A 16,584-nucleotide genomic window follows, 5' to 3' on the forward strand; every position below is an offset into this window, starting at 1 on the left:
AAATGGAAGTACTAATCAAAATGTTGTTTCTCCTATTAAATGCCCTCTCCAACTACTTTTTTGCCATGCTTGGGAAATTTGTTCAGTAATGATTCAGAAGAAAGAACACCACAAATGAATTGCTAAAGCCACTTTAAAAATCACCTGCTGTATATTGCAGCATGAAACTGGAAATGAAAAAAGATTGTGGCTACTCATTGAATAATTTTGATGAATGGTCTAAGGCTTGTTCGTAAGCATTTAGTTGCAGGTACTCGATGTTCCAAATGTAATGTTTTAATTGGATATACAGATGACATGATGAGTTTCACCTTGCCGGCCGTAATTCTTCAAATGAAATTCTTGGTGAAGATGCCCGAGACGACGCACTCTCAGTTGAATGGAAGTGCATGGTTTAGCTTGTTCCGCAGGGCGTAGTGTTCATAGAAGGTGAGTAATACAATACTGGGAACACAAAGCGAGTTTCTTTTTAAGGAAATGAAATTCACTGCATCTTTTTGGCAATGACTGTCTGCATTTACTTAAATGGGTGATGCAGGGCTCTAATGCTTTTAAATGATATCAGATCCTCCGATAAAAGACATAAGACTGCAGCTTATTTATTGTGATGAGACAGGAGTTAATAAGATTACTCTTACCCTTTAGTTACTTTTTCATCTTTTGCAGCCAAATGATGGGGTTTTTGTTAGAGCAAAAGGAGGTCAGCTCATTTAAAGTGTTGATGCTAGAAATAAACATTTTTCCCCTCAAGTGGAACTCTGAAACCTAGACTCAGTCGCCCAACTGCCCAAACACTAGTCTTTAAACCAGAATTGCTTTTAGCACTGGAATGCTGCATCCCTATAATAATCACTTATATAAATTAAAAACAAAACAAAACAAAAAAACAACCCCACACCTGTTAAAAAAAAAAAAAAAAAAAAAAGAAGAGAGAAGAAAGAAGTCTAACATAAGCCTAAAATAATTGTGGTCCTTGGCAGAGGGGTTGTTCAGAAATATGGTAATGGTGTCGGAAAGGCACTGCTCAAGCAAGAATCTGTGGTGGAGAATAAAACCATAATTCCAGTACTGCGTTGTGCAAGGTGCTGTACAACAGCATAGGAAGCACTGCTCCGGAGTGGTTGTCACAAACCTTTCAGAGAGTAGATGTATTTTGTGTGTGTGTAGTTAACTGCTTTGTTGTTGAACAAGCTTTTATGGTAAAAGTAGCCAATCTGAGAAAAAGTTGTGGGGTTTTTTGGTTTTTTTTTTTATTAAAAAAACCCCAACAACTCCAAAAAACCCAACCAAAAAACTTGCAGAGGGAAAGAGTTAAAGCCATCTGCCTGAAAGCATTGTGTAAAACATACACACAATGTTGGGGAAATAAGCCAATTATGTGTGCTTCACAGGAGGTGGGGGACTGACCTTTGTGTATAATTAGTTCTTTTATTTAAAGCAAAGATTTTGAATAGAATAACTAATTAGCTGTCATAAATGGCAAATTGAAGATTTTGGCCAGATTCCTTGGGGAGTGTGGGAGGACGTCCCTCCTCCCACCCCGTACTGTACGCTCTGGCTCTCCTCATTAGGGTTGTTTTTAGTTCTCTGCAGTGGTAATGAGGAGTGCAGTGGCGGCACTTCTCGGAGCCCCCTCTAACAAGGCATGAAATGCAGGTGGAGGAGAACCGCCTTCGGCTCCTGCCGCCCTCGCTCGGCACAGGGGGGTGTAGTGGAGGGTTGGGTGGGAGAGGGGGAGGCCAAGGGGGGCTGCGGGAAGTCGGAGGGGGGTCTGAAAAGTCCTGGTGATATCACCTGTGTTTTATGCTCTGGACTTGACTGTATAAAATACAGGCAAGCTGCAAAGCCTTGAGGCATATATCATTAGCTAGCAGTCCCGCATTACTCTCTCAGACCAATTAACCTTTAGAGTTGCATTAAAGAAATTAGGTGGTGAACTTCCATGCTTTCAGAGGGGACCAGTAGCTCTCTTGCAGACCAGAGCACTGTGGAGCTGTACGCCGTAGGACCATTGTAGATAACTGTTATTTAAAAGGTCTACCATTTATAAAAAGTTCCCAGGCTCGCTTGGAAACGAGACTTTATGAACAGTGCCCTTAGAGGAACTGCAGCTGATTGCCATGTGAATAGAAATATCAGTAAAATGGCTTAGAAAAATTTAGAGGTGTACTTAGTGGACACTTGTGTTATAAAGTCAGCTGAATAATTTTACAGAAAGACCCCGACTGAGAAGATACAGGCTGATTAAAGCTAGTTTGTCCAACTGTGAAGAGACGTAAAGTTTAGATTACTCACTACAATAACAGCCTCTTTAGACACAGCCATAAATTTCAGTATGTCCAGAGGTGGTGTCTATAATTTTTTAATGTGCATTGGAGCTCCGAGCACTCAGAACAGGTTTTGTTTTGTATTTACCAGCAGCAAGTCTATTAAGTTGTAAAGGGCAAAGGAAGGGAGTGTAGGTAGCCAAAAATAGAAAGGCTTCATCTACTGTTTCTAAGAAAAGATAGCGATGGATGGCTAGCAACAGGAGATGAGAGAGCAACTTGATGGTACTTTCAGAATTTAGTAATCAATCAGCATTCCCTTTGCGATCACGTATTTAAATGGGTGAGTGTCCAGCTGTTAATTTTCCTACCTCCACAACCCTGCGTCTCATTTTCTAATCCTTGCCCACATGGAATTCTCCACACATGGAATTTGTCAAAGGTGAGCCCTTTGTTTCTTTGGCAGCCCCGGTTAGACACCACATGCCCCTGATCAAACTGAACTAGGTATCTCGGCATTTTTTGGTAAGTACCGGGGCAAAGTTTACGTAGAGAAATGAAGCAGCGCCACGGTCTTGCAGTGGGGAAATTCCCCAAAAGAAAGAGCAGCTCTCCAGGCGGTTTCTGCCTGCAAAGTGCAGACTGCTTGGGGTTTGCTGGAAGGGGAGGCAGGAGGAGGAAAGTGGGGTTTGGTCTTGGCTGTGTCCTCTCTCCGCAAGCCTCCGACCGTGAAAGGGGTTAAGCTTCTGAGGCGATGCTCTCTTGTTGCCGGGAAATGACATGGCAAGCGCGCGAGGAACCCTTGCTGATCAAGTTTGGCAGTTTCTGAAATTTTGTTTCACGCCTTGCCTGCTGTGTCAACTCACCAGCTAATTGCAGCTGCAACTTTCTGTAGTGGCGTGTGTGCTCTGTGCAGACCGGTTGGTTGGGATGTCGGAGGGAAGCCTCACAGACCAAAATGTAATTTCAAAACACTGAACCTGACCAGCAGAGGCTGACCTTGCTCGTTATTATCTGAGTGGGAATGGCAGCTTTGAACATCATATGATCTCTGAAATGGTACCTTTTTTCATTAGAAAGCCCCCTGCCGAACACTGACCAAATACATAGCACTTTTCCTTCCTTAAGGTACTGTTTAAAAATATATATATCTGTTCCTTTGCTAGTTATTAGAAAAAATCAAAGTGTTACATTCCTCTTATTCGTGGAAGCCTCTTGTAAGACAACGGTGTGCTTGCACTACCGGGGAACTGAGATGGCCGCAGCGAGTGGGGGCTGCCAAGGCCACAGATGGAGAAAGAACCGCCACCACAGCCAGCCCACAGCTGTCCGGGCCAGCTTCCCACCTCAGGAGACCCTCCTAACCCACCAACCTGCCCTTACTGATCAAGCCAACCTCTCCTAATGGTCCAGCCGGGGTTTCATTCCTACACAACTGCCCATGGGCTTGACCATGCTGCTCTTACAGTGGACCCCTCGCCCTGGGTGAGGGCAGCTGTAACTCTGAAAGGGCACCAGTTTCAAAAGTTCCTGAGGGCCTTGGGAAGTCCCATCTGGCTGAAGATCTTCTGTTTCTGAATCACAGAGATGATCTCAAACCCCACCCATGCAGCAGTTTCCTTGCGAGGGGGTTTAAGGGGCTCTGGTTGTCTGGAATCTGCATTTTGAAATCTGCAGCGATTTCCAGATGCAGCATCCCCAAATGACCTAGATGAACCTTGCAAAAGAATTGTATGATGACCCCCCCTTGTAAGAAATCCTCTTCTCCCTCTAAGGGTACAGAGCTCACATTTAGAGAGCCTGTTTGGGCGGTGGGTAATGACTCACTGGTGTCTAGGGCTCCTATCTTAAAATATAATTTGCACATCTAGGTCTTAGTTTTCATAGGCGCAAACCATTTTCTTTCATCACTGGTACTGTTCTTACGCAGTTTGCAAATGCAAATTCACGTATGCGCCCTTCTCTGCCTCAGAATAAGGCAGTCTCTTCTCAGGACGTGCTGTTTTCCTGGTGTGGAATTGAAGAGGGCATGGGATGTGAAGGCTTGTAGTTTTCTTAAAAGAAATTACCCAGAAAGCAAAGCTTCTCTTTGCTCCCAAAATGTACTCTGGAAAAAAAAAAAAAAAAAAAGTGCTGTGTCCAAAACCATGGGGCCACTTCCCTCATCCTCGTAACTCTCACCAGGAGCACAGGACTTCTGCAGTCTCACCTCCAGCACCCTCGGTATAGTATATCACACTTCTGACGCATCCCTGTCTTCTCCCTCTTTCCAAACGTGCGGGTGTTTCTCTGTGGCAGCGTACGTAGAATTTCTCTCAGCAGCCTTAGGGGTTGCGTATGTGGCAGTCAACCACAGATTTAAATTTTCGCTTAATTATTGCATATTGGTCACTGGCGTCAAAAGTTTGCTTGTATCGACTTTGCAAGCGGGTTTCGAGTGTGCCACAGCAAAGAGCAGGAGGGCTCTTTAAGCCTTAAGAGTTTTTGACTGTTACTTGACCTGTCTCCGTGCTGCTGAGACCACTTTGATAATAAATGGATCAATACCTTGCTGTTTGTGTAGAGGTGTCTTAAGTGCCATTGTCGTCTGCTTGCAGCTCTGACAAAGCAATTATTACTGTGGGAGTGGTGGGGTTTACATCTGCTGAGCATTAGCCGCTGTCGGGTCACCCTGGCTTTTAAGGAAAGCAGCAAATGTCACTTAATACAGTGGCACTGACTCGGTCCTCTCCGGTTAAGGGACTGTTAATAATTCCATTATCAAGCTGCTACTTTCTGGGACATCCGGCTCTTCCTACAGAAATGGTGGTTTAGCTTTATGTAAGAGTATATAACCAGTGACATCTGCTACTCTAGCCAGAGTGTCCCCTCTCATCATCTCTGCATTGGTTAAGCCCACGGCTTGCTCGTTACAGGCCCAGCATTGTCATTTTTAGTGATTGACACTAGTAAAAATAAAAATCGGTAACACAGTAAAATCAAGGCTCTAGAGAAAATGTGATTCTGGCATCTCAGTGAGTTCATTTCTGAATCTTTCATCATCTCCTGTCCCCTTCCTTCCCCACAGTACAATCCTTGTTTATTTTTCCACCTTGCCTGTTGATTCCATAAGATCCTCCCCTGCTTCCCTCTTAAACTGAGAAGGGCACTGGGCCTCACGCCCGTGTCAGTGCTCATCATGGGAGGCACTTGCTGCTTGGAGGAGAGGAAAAAGCTGGAGACAGCAGCGTGAGGAAGGTGGCCACGGCAAGTCTCCACCAGCCTAGTGACTCGAATGTCCTGTCACCACCTCACACCCAGCTAGCTCATGCTTGCTTTGCAGTCCCAGCAGGGGTTTCCAGGGAGGAAAAAACTCCTGGCTTCTTACCTCCTTCTCCAGTGGCACAAGGGGAGAAGGAAACCTCTGCTTTGCTTAAGGAGCCTGGCTTCACTAGTGGTAGAGGAGCACTGGTTGGGTTGTTCTCAGCAGTCCTCAAGGGCCTTTGAGTAACGTTTATTTCAGAGCGGCCCCTGGGCTGCTCTAGCTTTCACTGAGACCTCTGTGACCAGCGGGGGTCACAAGAGGGGAAAAACAGTGTCGTATCACATCTTTTTACACCCACTCCTCTCCTTACCCCATCAAGCTTGATCCAGCCAAGATGTTGGACTGGGGGTACATACAGCGGTGGCCCTTCTGATCTTTGTAATTGCCCGTGGCAGGTAATTAACAACACAAGGGTACTGGTAATGAGGGGAAAAGCACATGTTGAAATGGCAGCCAGTTTATTCTGCTGCAAGATGTTAATTAAAAAAAAGTCTGGTGCTTGGTGTCAGCCCTACCCTTAGGAAAAAAGGGCTGCGTTCCTGCAAGTGTCACACTCCCGTTTACCCCATGACAGCAGATGAAGTTTGAATTCCTTTGGCTCTCAGCTTCTTGCAATGTGAACTCCTTCTAATGAAACCAGCAGCAGTATTTGCTCATAGGTCTACCCCAAATGCAGGCAACCTGGTTTTGGATATCTTCTAAACAAAAGGCTTTGTTTGCATTGCAGGTGTGCCGATGTTATCCGTACAACCCAAAGGGAAGCAGAAGGGCTGTGCTGGCTGCAACCGGAAGATCAAGGACCGGTACCTGCTGAAGGCTCTGGATAAGTATTGGCATGAAGACTGTCTAAAGTGTGCCTGCTGCGACTGTCGTCTTGGAGAGGTTGGATCAACTCTTTACACAAAAGCAAATCTCATTCTTTGCCGCAGAGATTACCTGAGGTAAATAGAGGAACGTACTGTGGGCTCCTCCCAGAGCCTGTCCGTGCGCCGCCAGCTGCTTGTCTTTCTAAACCTCTGCTACAAAAACACGTACTTGTGCGTGGTCAGCCCTGCCCAGAAGCGGGTGGCGTTTCTTCCTCTGTCTAAGCATGGCTTTTTATTTGCACTTAACGGATTTTGTAGTCAGGGAGTTGGAATCCTGTTTTTAGGTCAAGGTAAAGGGAGGAGGGCATGACTTAACTCATTATTACAAAACAACAAGAACAAACGGTACTTGCTTAGAAAATTAGTAAAAGAATGTTAATTCTTGCGTATCATTGATGGTATACTCCTGCATATTGACTGAGACCTGACCAAACCCTCACCTTCTTTTTTTTTTTTTTTTTTTTTTTTCAGTGATAGCTTTTAGATGTTTTCTAGTGCTTATATGGAGTAAGGTTCCTCCCAAGGGGCTCTTGTCTCTTCCCTAAGTAAACAGAGCAAAACATTCCAAAATTACAGATCAACTTCAAAAAAATCTTTCTTCATGAGGAAGTCTGCAGAGACCATCACTGACTCTGAGTTAGCACTACCCTGTCTGTGTGTGTCTGCAATACACAACAACACAGGGGATTTTTTGTTTGGTGTGTATGGGGGTTTTGTACAAAATACTTTATATAAACACAAATGAATTTTAATAAGACAGCAGGCCTAATGCAAACATTCTTATGAGGGTCACACTGCACAACACTCTGAGTTTTGCTTTGTTTTTCCTTTGGAAGAATGCACTTGATCTCCAGCTAATGTGTGGGTTTTCTTTTTTTTTTTTTTTCCTAAAGCACCGATAGTGTTTCCTATGCAGCCTCAACCAGCAAACACATCTGAAGCAAAAGAAAAACACCGCGCTGTTTTAAGATAGGGAGGTAAAATGCCATCTAACCTTGTGGTGTCCAGAGGCTGGCTAGATTGGTCTCAATGATCAGATGCTTCACGTGTTTCAATGTAAAGCATATTCCTGAAAATCTTTAGTAAATATTTTCTTAGTAAACTTGAACAAACAGGTTTCTCCTTCTAAAGATGAGAGAATAAGCACTGAGCCAAATGGAAGAAATACATCTCTTAGCTGTCATATGGGAGCTGCCACCTTGCCTTGCAGCCAGGCAGCGTACAAGAACGTCCTGCCCACACGAGGATTTTTGCTCCCGTTTGAGCTGAAACTCTCCAGGGCACACAGGAAATGTCACAGCTGAAATTATACCAGACAGGCAGCAGTCACAGGTCCACACCGGCTTAAGTGGGATGCGTCCCCAAAACATGTGAGGAGCAGCTTGGGTAAGGGTGGAACACATCTGAAAAGGAAAAGATGGGATAAGCAGCCTTTGGAAAGGTGGAAAGCATGCCGTGAGGAAAGAGTTAACTATTTTCACTATCACGAAATAATTTTTGTACCTTGCTTAAGTCTGAGTATTTACTAATGCCACACTTGCTCTGGAAGTATCCTTAATCCTGTCTGTGCTAAGATGAAAAAAATGAGCTCCAGAAGGTTCTTTAACACAGAGTTTCCTAACCCCAAATTAGCACTTTGGTTCTTCACTGACCCTCCTTCAGTTCAGCTGTACTCTTTCTGCATTGTGGACAAAATTCTGATGTGGCAATGGAGACTATAGCAGCTCTTGATCCTCCCTTGTTGAGGACTGCATAATTTCTTTTCATCAGAGTATCGCAATTGGGTCATGCTCGGTACTAATCACAAGGACCCCCAAAACCTCTCAGGAGAGCTTCTTCCAGGAATAGTCTTCCTTCCAGAAAGCAAAGGCTGCATTAGTTTCTGGAGTGTTTCTTGGTGCTTTATCTTGTTTATACTTCATTTTTTCTTTATCTTGTTTGCACCCAGCTTGCTGAGCGATTCAGGTCTTTCCATCAGTCATCCTCTTCTTCATTATTTATCACTTCTCTAGACTTTGTCATTTGTGCACTCGATAAACAGTGTTGTGTTTGGGTTGTTGGTTGGTTTTTTTTAATCTGACCTGAAAGACAGATATTCAGCATTATTCTACGAGTTACAGAACCCTACTAGAAATACTCAGCTGTGCAGTGATTCCCATTTGCATTTGCTTTTTGAGACCTATGAGCTACCCCATGTTTTGTCCATTTAATGAGCACTGTATTGATTTTGGTTTGTTCTGGTTTCATAACAAAAATAATGTGCGGCATCAAATCAGACACGTTAAAGTGCTGAAGGAGAGCAGTATTGATGCTGTTAGAACTTAGGAGAACCTTTTTATTACTGCAGTTGTAGAGCATTTCTTTCTTCCCTTGGTTTATCCTGAGAAAGCTGCTTTGAGGTGGAAAAGCTCCATCTGTGATCTTCTCATTGGCCCCCAGATGGCACAACTTTCTGGGGCACAGCAGAAGCCTGTGCTAGAGATGGGAAAGAAGCCAGGAGTTGCAGACCCCAGGAAATGGCCCGCGTCCCATCTTTGAGAAGAGAGGACAATTCATGTCATGAAATGTGGAAGGCAACGGTTGGGGCTAGTGTTTGACTGTGTCCATGCAGCTTCAGTCACGACAGCAGTTAAGCGTAGTCTCTGAAACAAACTTGTTCTGTGTCTGAAAGGGGTCTCGTAGCCCCTCTGCCTCCATTTGTTGGGTTAGAATAATCCCCAACCCACCACGGGGGGAGTCTGTTGCTGTTAAGTTGTGGAGGGAAGGCTTATGTGGCCTTTACTTGACACATATCTCCCCTATCTGAATTTAGTCCATTATAGCAGCTTTGACCACTAGAAATATTTCTTGTTTCTTGTTGGGAAGAGCAATATAAATGTCATATCCCAGGAAACTTGACCAAGGCTAGGGTAGGAAGGAGTAACATTAATTCTGTAACACAGTTGTGAACTAGCCTTCAGCTGTTTAGCCGGCTTTACAGCTGTGATGTTTTGTGTTCTTGCTAATAAGTAAATTTAGGTTTATACTGTTATTTGGGGGTTCTGCTGAACTCCTGGGTTCTGTTCTCCTGATGCTAAAAAAGCCTTCCAGGGTCCTAGGATAGGAATAAGGGTATTGCTATGGAGTCCCATATTTTATGGAAGTATAAAGCTATTTTTTTTTTACTTTAAAACATTTTCTGTTACCTTCTACACATAATATTTCTTCATCTCTCAATTTTAACTATCAGTTCTATTAATAGAAGGAACTAAAGTTGCCATCACCGTCTCCTCCACTGTCTGTTCCCTCCTGGTAATTTGAGTTTTTCTTCTTGGAGAATTACCCATTCCCATCATTATATAATTCCTTCACTTCAGTAGTTTTAGAGCCTCTATCCACATCTTTTTTTTTCCTCATTAAACAACTCACAGTATTTGTTCTACTAGTCAAATTTTAGCAGAATTCATTCCTAAAAATAAGTTTTCATACTTCACACTGTACTCGTACCATAAAGGGAATATTTTATCTAGAGGACAGTCAAAGGAATTTATTGTCGGCCACTTCCTCTGTATGCCTTTGAATAAGAACAGGGTGAATATTGCACTGATATTTAGTAGGTCAACCATCATGCGAAAAATTAAAAGCTAGACAGATTCTGCACCCATAAATGTAAATACATGCATCTTTGATATCTGAAGTTTGAAAGGAATATTGCTGTGTAATGACCAGGAGGAAAAACTGGTGTTTCATAATCTCTTTATAGACCAACGTTTCTTGGAATTTGCCCGTGAGCTGATGGTGTCATTTAGGAATAGGTGCTTCGTGACCTGGAGAGACGTGCTTTCCCCTTCCGTTGCTCAGTCTCTATGGACGAGCCTGCAGCAGACACGTTCCTGCCCGGGGCTGCAAAGACCCAACCATTACCACCCAAGCTCCTGCTTGCCTCATCACCGCGGAGGCAGCAACATATAGGTGCTTACCTATAGACAGAAGGGGCTCCTGGAATATTTTGGGCAGCTTAGAAATTCGGCTGAAGTGGCGGCTCATTTGCAGGTCTGGGACCCTGCTTGTGCCACCCCTCCTGCAGGCGGGTGTTGGGGACAGGGATGATCTTCTGGACTTCTGTCATCGGCGTGGGGCAGAGTGCTGGGACAGGAGCACAGCTGGCCCCCGCCCTGCTCCGCCAATGTTCCTTTGGAGCCGGCTTTGTCCAAGGTGTTGGCAGCGCGGTGGGCTGCCCGCCACGTGCGCTGGTCCTCTGTGGGTTTTTAGAAGAAATCGTTCAAACGGATTTCAGGAGCTGCTAGCAGACCATAGCCTGATCATTTGTTTCAAAAGATAAACTGTCGTCATTGCTTGTGAAGGAACATTTGTTAACCTTCACATTTCATAAAACACTTTCTTGCTCATTTTTTAATCATGAAAGATGAAATTGGATCTCGAGTTGTTATCCTTGCGGTATCACCTCAGTCTCCAGCTGTGTCTAGATGTATCTTTCGATACATTTTGTCTGTGCAAATAGATTTACCATTTGTTTCATAATCACAGTTCCAGCTTTCCTACCTCTAATTATTTTTGATAAGCAAATGCTATTGAAGAAACAGCTTCTGGGACAGAGAAGCTTAGCGTGCAGCTCGGATGGCTCCTTGCAGCCCCCACACAGCGATGTGTGTTTGTTCCTAGGCGTAATTAAACATTCACCAAGCTCCGGTTCACAGGGACGGTTTGGGTGTTGCATCAGGAATTCCCGCGAGGAACTGACAACTTAAATTTCACTGTGAAGTGCTGATGAAGAACGTGATTTTTCCTTTTTACTCGGCATGGTGCCCTCACACAAGCAAAGGCGAGCCAGGCTCACTTTGACAGGAGCAGAACTGTCACTTCTGCATGTTTGATATGCTGGTGTTGGGAAAGTTTTTCATCGTTTAAACTGATTAGGGCCTTAATTAGACTCCAAAGAAAGCTCAAAACTTGCATTAAAAAATGATGGCAAATCAGTAAGATAGAGCGGCTCTCCGGGAGGCCCTGATGCTGCTCTCAGTGGATTTCATGGAAGTTCTTTTCATCCGACTTCTCACATGTTTTGATCGGTGCCACAGCCTCAGCACAGCATCGGTGCCTTGGGCGGTCGGAGCAGCCCTGTGCACCCCGTCGGAGGGACGGAGACGTCCCGGCAGGACTGCCATCCCCTGCCGCTGACACCCCTTGGCACTGTTTGTGTCATGGAGGCTTGAACTCCACCCTGGGCAACTCCTAGTCCACACGGGCCAGCTGCCCGGTACTGAGGTTTCCAGTTGCTGAATACTGGCTTTTGCTCTGCTCCGAATGCCCCAGCGGGTTCATTCTGTTGGTGAATCACTTTGGGAGCCCTTTAGATGAGGTGTTCTGTGTCTGGCAAATGTGCAGGCTTTGATTTGGTTGTGGGATATGCACAAATACGGGCACCCTGCTCTCTGGCGCGGGAGGACACAGGCAAATACCCCGCTTCTGGTGGGCTCCCCCAAGTTGGTGACGAAGGCCCTAAGCCAGACATTTAAAGCACGGTTGGACGTGTAAGCACAAGTCTCCAGGAGCTGAAAAGTGCATGCTGAAACTAGCAGAATTTAAGTTAAGCTACCAGAGACATCAGTAATGCTCTGAAGGTAGCTTCAACCTGCAGAAGCTGCAACACCTTTGAAGCAGCAAGGAGAGTCTTTGGGAATTTTTTCCTCCAGAGAAGCGTAGTGTGCAGGCAGGCACTGTGAGCGTGCCCTGCCTGCTTTTCTAGTGACTCGTTCCGCGTGGGGAGGAGAGGTATAAATGCAGTGTGGCTGAACGACTGCTATCTGCTCAGAGCCTAAAAATTTTGCGAAATTGAAGTGCTGCGCTTGCATCGCAACAGGGAGCAACTTGCTTGCTATGTAGGATACCCTCACTTGGTATCTCTGTAGATTAAGGAGGATTAATTAGGCTCAAAATGCAGTGTGTCTTGGCAACGTTGCTGTGCTTTGTAATGTTAAAGCAGAGACTTTTTTTCTCCGTAGTAGCTGGTCCAGGAGTTTCTCACAGCCCGTGCCTTTCAGGATAAACAAGCAATGCTTGGCTTGTTCACTTGCTTTTTCCCTCCTTTTTTTTTTTTCCTTCTCCATAGCCTCCCAGGGAGGAGGAAAGCTTATGGGGAGGACTTCTTCCTGGCTGTGGTATACTAGCATGCCTCTGGCACTTTCAACCTTGCAGTTTTCTGGCTGCTGTTTTCAAACTCCCCTGAGAGGATGTTGTTGCACGTGTGTTCAACAGTGCCAGCGACAGCCAAGGTGGGTTTTAAGGTCGGTGGCTTCAGTTATACTGTAAGGAAGGCTGGGGCAGGGCAGGAGGACTTGGACTTCTCCTACCTACGAAGAGTCCCAGCCCCACTGTAAACATCTTCTGAAAATATGGAGGGAGAGACCGAAGAAGTAAAAATAAGTGAACACTCAGATGAGTTCTTCAACTGAAAACAGATGCCCTTGAGCAACCTTGAAGTTTATGCCCAGTAATCTCTGAACTAGTGCGGTCACTTGACCAGAGGGCTTTTTTGTACTGCGCTGGTTCAGCTCCTCCCGTTATGCTATCCATGAATGCCAAACCCTTTGGCATGCGAGATGTAAATTCTTTGGGATTGAACATGAAGGCTTCACGAGAGGACAGCTTGACCAACTTCATTAGTATGAAAATGCATTCGCTTTCCTTCAGCTGCCGTGACTTCCCACTGCAGCACTGACGACGCTGTCCTGGATAGGAAGGTGCACCAGCTAGTGTGTATTTACCATGCTGAAACACCTATCGCTAAGGCTTTCTCTGAATATTTCACAAACACTGATTACAGGGAAGTTGGGAACCTCGAGTCTGAGGTTGCTTTTAAGCTTATTCTTTTTATCTTTTTAAGTAACGTTCAGGCTTTCCCTTGCAATTATTGGCACATCCAGTGCTTTGGTCAAATCAGACTTGTAGCTCAGCGTATTTCTAATATCCACAGATGGGAAAAATACTGATTGCAAGCTGTTAAGAGCCGTCCTCACTGGAAAACTAGTTGTTGGTTTGTTGCAAATAGTAGGGGCAAAACCTTTTCTTTTCAGGATGATGAGGTTCAGGTGCGTAAAGCAATTTGTCTTCTACAGCAGATCCTATAGGAAATAAATGGCAGCAGACATATAGGGAAGGTGTATGGAAAAACCTGTTTCACCTACTAGCCAGAGAGGATATGACCATGGGGTTCGATAGCTCTTCAAAAACTTTTATATCCAGATAATCTGGGTATACAAATATAGAGAGAAATATGTAGCTGTACATAATACCTACAAATATAGGTATTTATCTGTAGGTAAGCGTTTAGTCCTCTTCCAACTCCTAATTCTTTCCTTTCAGCATTGACAAAGCCTCGTTTTGGGGGAATTATCAGTCTCAACTCAGCTGTTTAATTTTGAACATGTCTTGTTCTTGTGTTGTTTAAAGAAAAATCCGATTGACACTCCCGACCTGTCCTCTCTGTACCACTCATTATTTATATGTGCCTGTCCTGGTTGCTTTTTTTTTTTTGGTCTCCTGTGAAGTCAACAACTCCAAAATTTTCACTCACTGTGGAGGGAAGGTTTTCTTCCTTTCTTGATTGCAAACTGCTAGCTAGTCAGACACCAGACTAGAGACGAGAAGAAATGGGGACTCTCTCGTTGTAGGCAATGACTAAAACAGATTGTTGTTTCTAGTGGTGACAGAAATAGGCAATCAGGTTCTCAGTTTAGCCACTCCGCACATTTTGGTCAGAGAAGGAAAAAATCTTTTGAAAGGTGCTAAACTTAATGTGTTCATATGAGAAGTTTCTTCCTGTTTTCCCTGTAGTAAGGACCCTTTACCATTCTTTTTCCCCCCAAAACCTGCAGGGTGCTGTTGACTTTACTATAGTTTGAATTAACTTCAGGTGTATTGACGGAGCTGGTGAGGTCTGGATCATCGTGCAGAAGACTACCCTTTAGCCCTGACCAGACTACATAAAAAGCATCCTTCAACTGTTGCTACCGCTTCCAGGAGCGCTCCCTTCTTTTCCCATTAATTCATTTGCATTCACTGCTGCTCCTGTATGCCAATTAGCTTTAATTTCTGCTATACACACTGACATCAATGGCCAATGAGAACAGCGCGTAGCGGGGTTTTTAGTGTGCCTATAAACTACAGAAAATTGTCCTTGGACAAACTCCTGCTTTTAGACTGGCTGACAACAATAGACATGGTTAAGTTCAGGCTAAGAGCCATTAAACATAATTACTACCACAGGGTAAAAGTTTAATTGTGCTAAATTTTAAATCTGCATAGTCTATGCTTATTTACAAGCTGGCTAGGTCTTCCTGTTACATAAGGGGAAATAAATCTGTACTTAAAAATTGTTGCGTTTTAACTTCAAAGGGAGATGGGGGGGGGGGGAAGAAAAAAGAGTTTTTTAGGAGAAGCAAAACAACTCCAAAGTGAAACCTTTCTGTATTTCCAGCTTCTTTTATGCCAATGGCTCCAAGCTGGTAAGTAGCTGCCGAGCATCTTCTGATAGGTTTTTCTAATGCGCTTCAACTTTGTGTGCGTGAATGTGCGAGAGAGTATTGCATCTGTTATGAATGTGTCTGGGGGACAGAATGCAGATCGGTTTGTTCGTGTGGGGTTATTTTAAATTTAACCACAGATGGGGCTCCTTGTCTTCTCTCCCTCCTCCAGTAATGTTAAGCTCCCCACCTCAAAAAGTTTCAGCGCAAGTAGCTTCTGGGTAAATAGGTAGCAGAGGTGGCAGGTTTTTTAACAAGCAAACACAAAAGGCAAAAATCCGTGTTCACTTTGCTTTTTCTTCCAGCAGATTAAAAAAAAAAATAATAATCACGTTCACTGAGCTACAAGTTACAGCGTTATTTTTAGAAGCGTCGTGAATATACAGGGCTCTTAAATCACTCCCTGAAAAGCAGATTAAAATTAGGAAGTGCTAGAATAAGTGTGAAATGTTCATCTGTTGGGAAAGGGAGGGTATGGAGGACTGTGAAACTTGATAGAAGAGAAAAAGCTTAGCACACTGACTAGCTGGAAGCTACGTTTATGTAGATATTAGAAGGCAACACGATTTCAGCTGGACAGAACATAAGCTTCAGATCTTATGCAAACAGTCAAAGCTGTTTAACAATTGGTTTACCCCCAAACCCCCTGAAAGGAGACAGGTGAATACGATGCCAAATACATTTTTCATGTTTCTTAAGCTAACTGTTTAAATAGTTAAGTGAACATCTGTCCAAATTTCCCCATCATTTCCATTTAGAAAAGTCTCCTATTTGAAGGCTGAAGAAAAGCGCCTGCTTAACAATGCAAATGGTGCTGTCTGGGGCCCCTTTATTTTGTTTAATCTAGATTGAGCTCCACACAACTGTGATGCTAATGAATAATGGATATTTTATACTTGTGCATGTAGCAGTGCTGGGCACAGAGCAAATCTAGGATTAACCTCCCTCTTTCCCTGCCTAACACGTATTGGACTCATTTTTTGAGTTTGCTGTGACTTGGGTACTCTAAAAACGGATGCCTGGTCTTATGGAAAATGGCAAAACCCCAACAAAAGCTGTCAGGTTTTGCTATGGCCAAGTGCGGTACCGTAGAAGGGGGCAGCTCGCTGGGGGGAGGGAGGGAGGGAGGGATGTCTGTATTAATGGCTTGATTTGTGAGCGGGTGCTGAATGAGAGCCAGGGCGTTTCGAGGTGGAGACCTGTTCACTTTTCAGTGCCACGTTATTTCAGTCCCGTCTGCTGGCATCAGGCAGCCGAGCACCGTGCTCAGCTGCCTCCCCTGCCTGCGGGAGCAGGAGCAAGCCGGGGCCAGCTTGCAGGGGGAAAGGGGCTGCCCCGTTACCCATTGCATGGCCCGAGTTTGCCAGTGCGAACTACAGAGCTGGGATTTTACTCTGCCTTTCAGCCCTGATATGATGGATCTTAAAGGAAAAAATTTTGGTCCTCCCGTCGCGATTTTTCTGTCCTGCCCCATTATAACACAAGTGTTTCCGTCTGGTTTGTGTTGTTTAACTTTCAGGAAAAATATAGTGCTTTTTCTTCATAGGAAGTCTTGGGGTTTTCCAGCCGGGTGTAATGAAAGACCACTGATACCGCTTCTAATGAAAAACAAAGGTAGCTTTTTT

The 16,584-nt window shown here is 44.4% G+C and overlaps 1 protein-coding gene across 2 annotated transcripts in view; it reads left to right on the plus strand.

Moving 5' to 3' along the window:
- Nucleotides 1–16,584, plus strand: part of LMO1 (LIM domain only 1) — a 63,458-nt gene that overhangs the window by 40,545 nt on the left and 6,329 nt on the right. For both annotated transcript variants that reach the window (XM_063332126.1, XM_063332125.1), the window contains exon 2: nt 6,299–6,512. In XM_063332126.1, the coding sequence (XP_063188196.1) occupies nt 6,299–6,512 (214 nt within the window). The remainder of the gene's footprint in view (nt 1–6,298; nt 6,513–16,584) is intronic.

This window comes from Chroicocephalus ridibundus, chromosome 4 (genome assembly GCF_963924245.1).
Source record: "Chroicocephalus ridibundus chromosome 4, bChrRid1.1, whole genome shotgun sequence".
Lineage (NCBI taxonomy): Eukaryota > Metazoa > Chordata > Aves > Charadriiformes > Laridae > Chroicocephalus > Chroicocephalus ridibundus.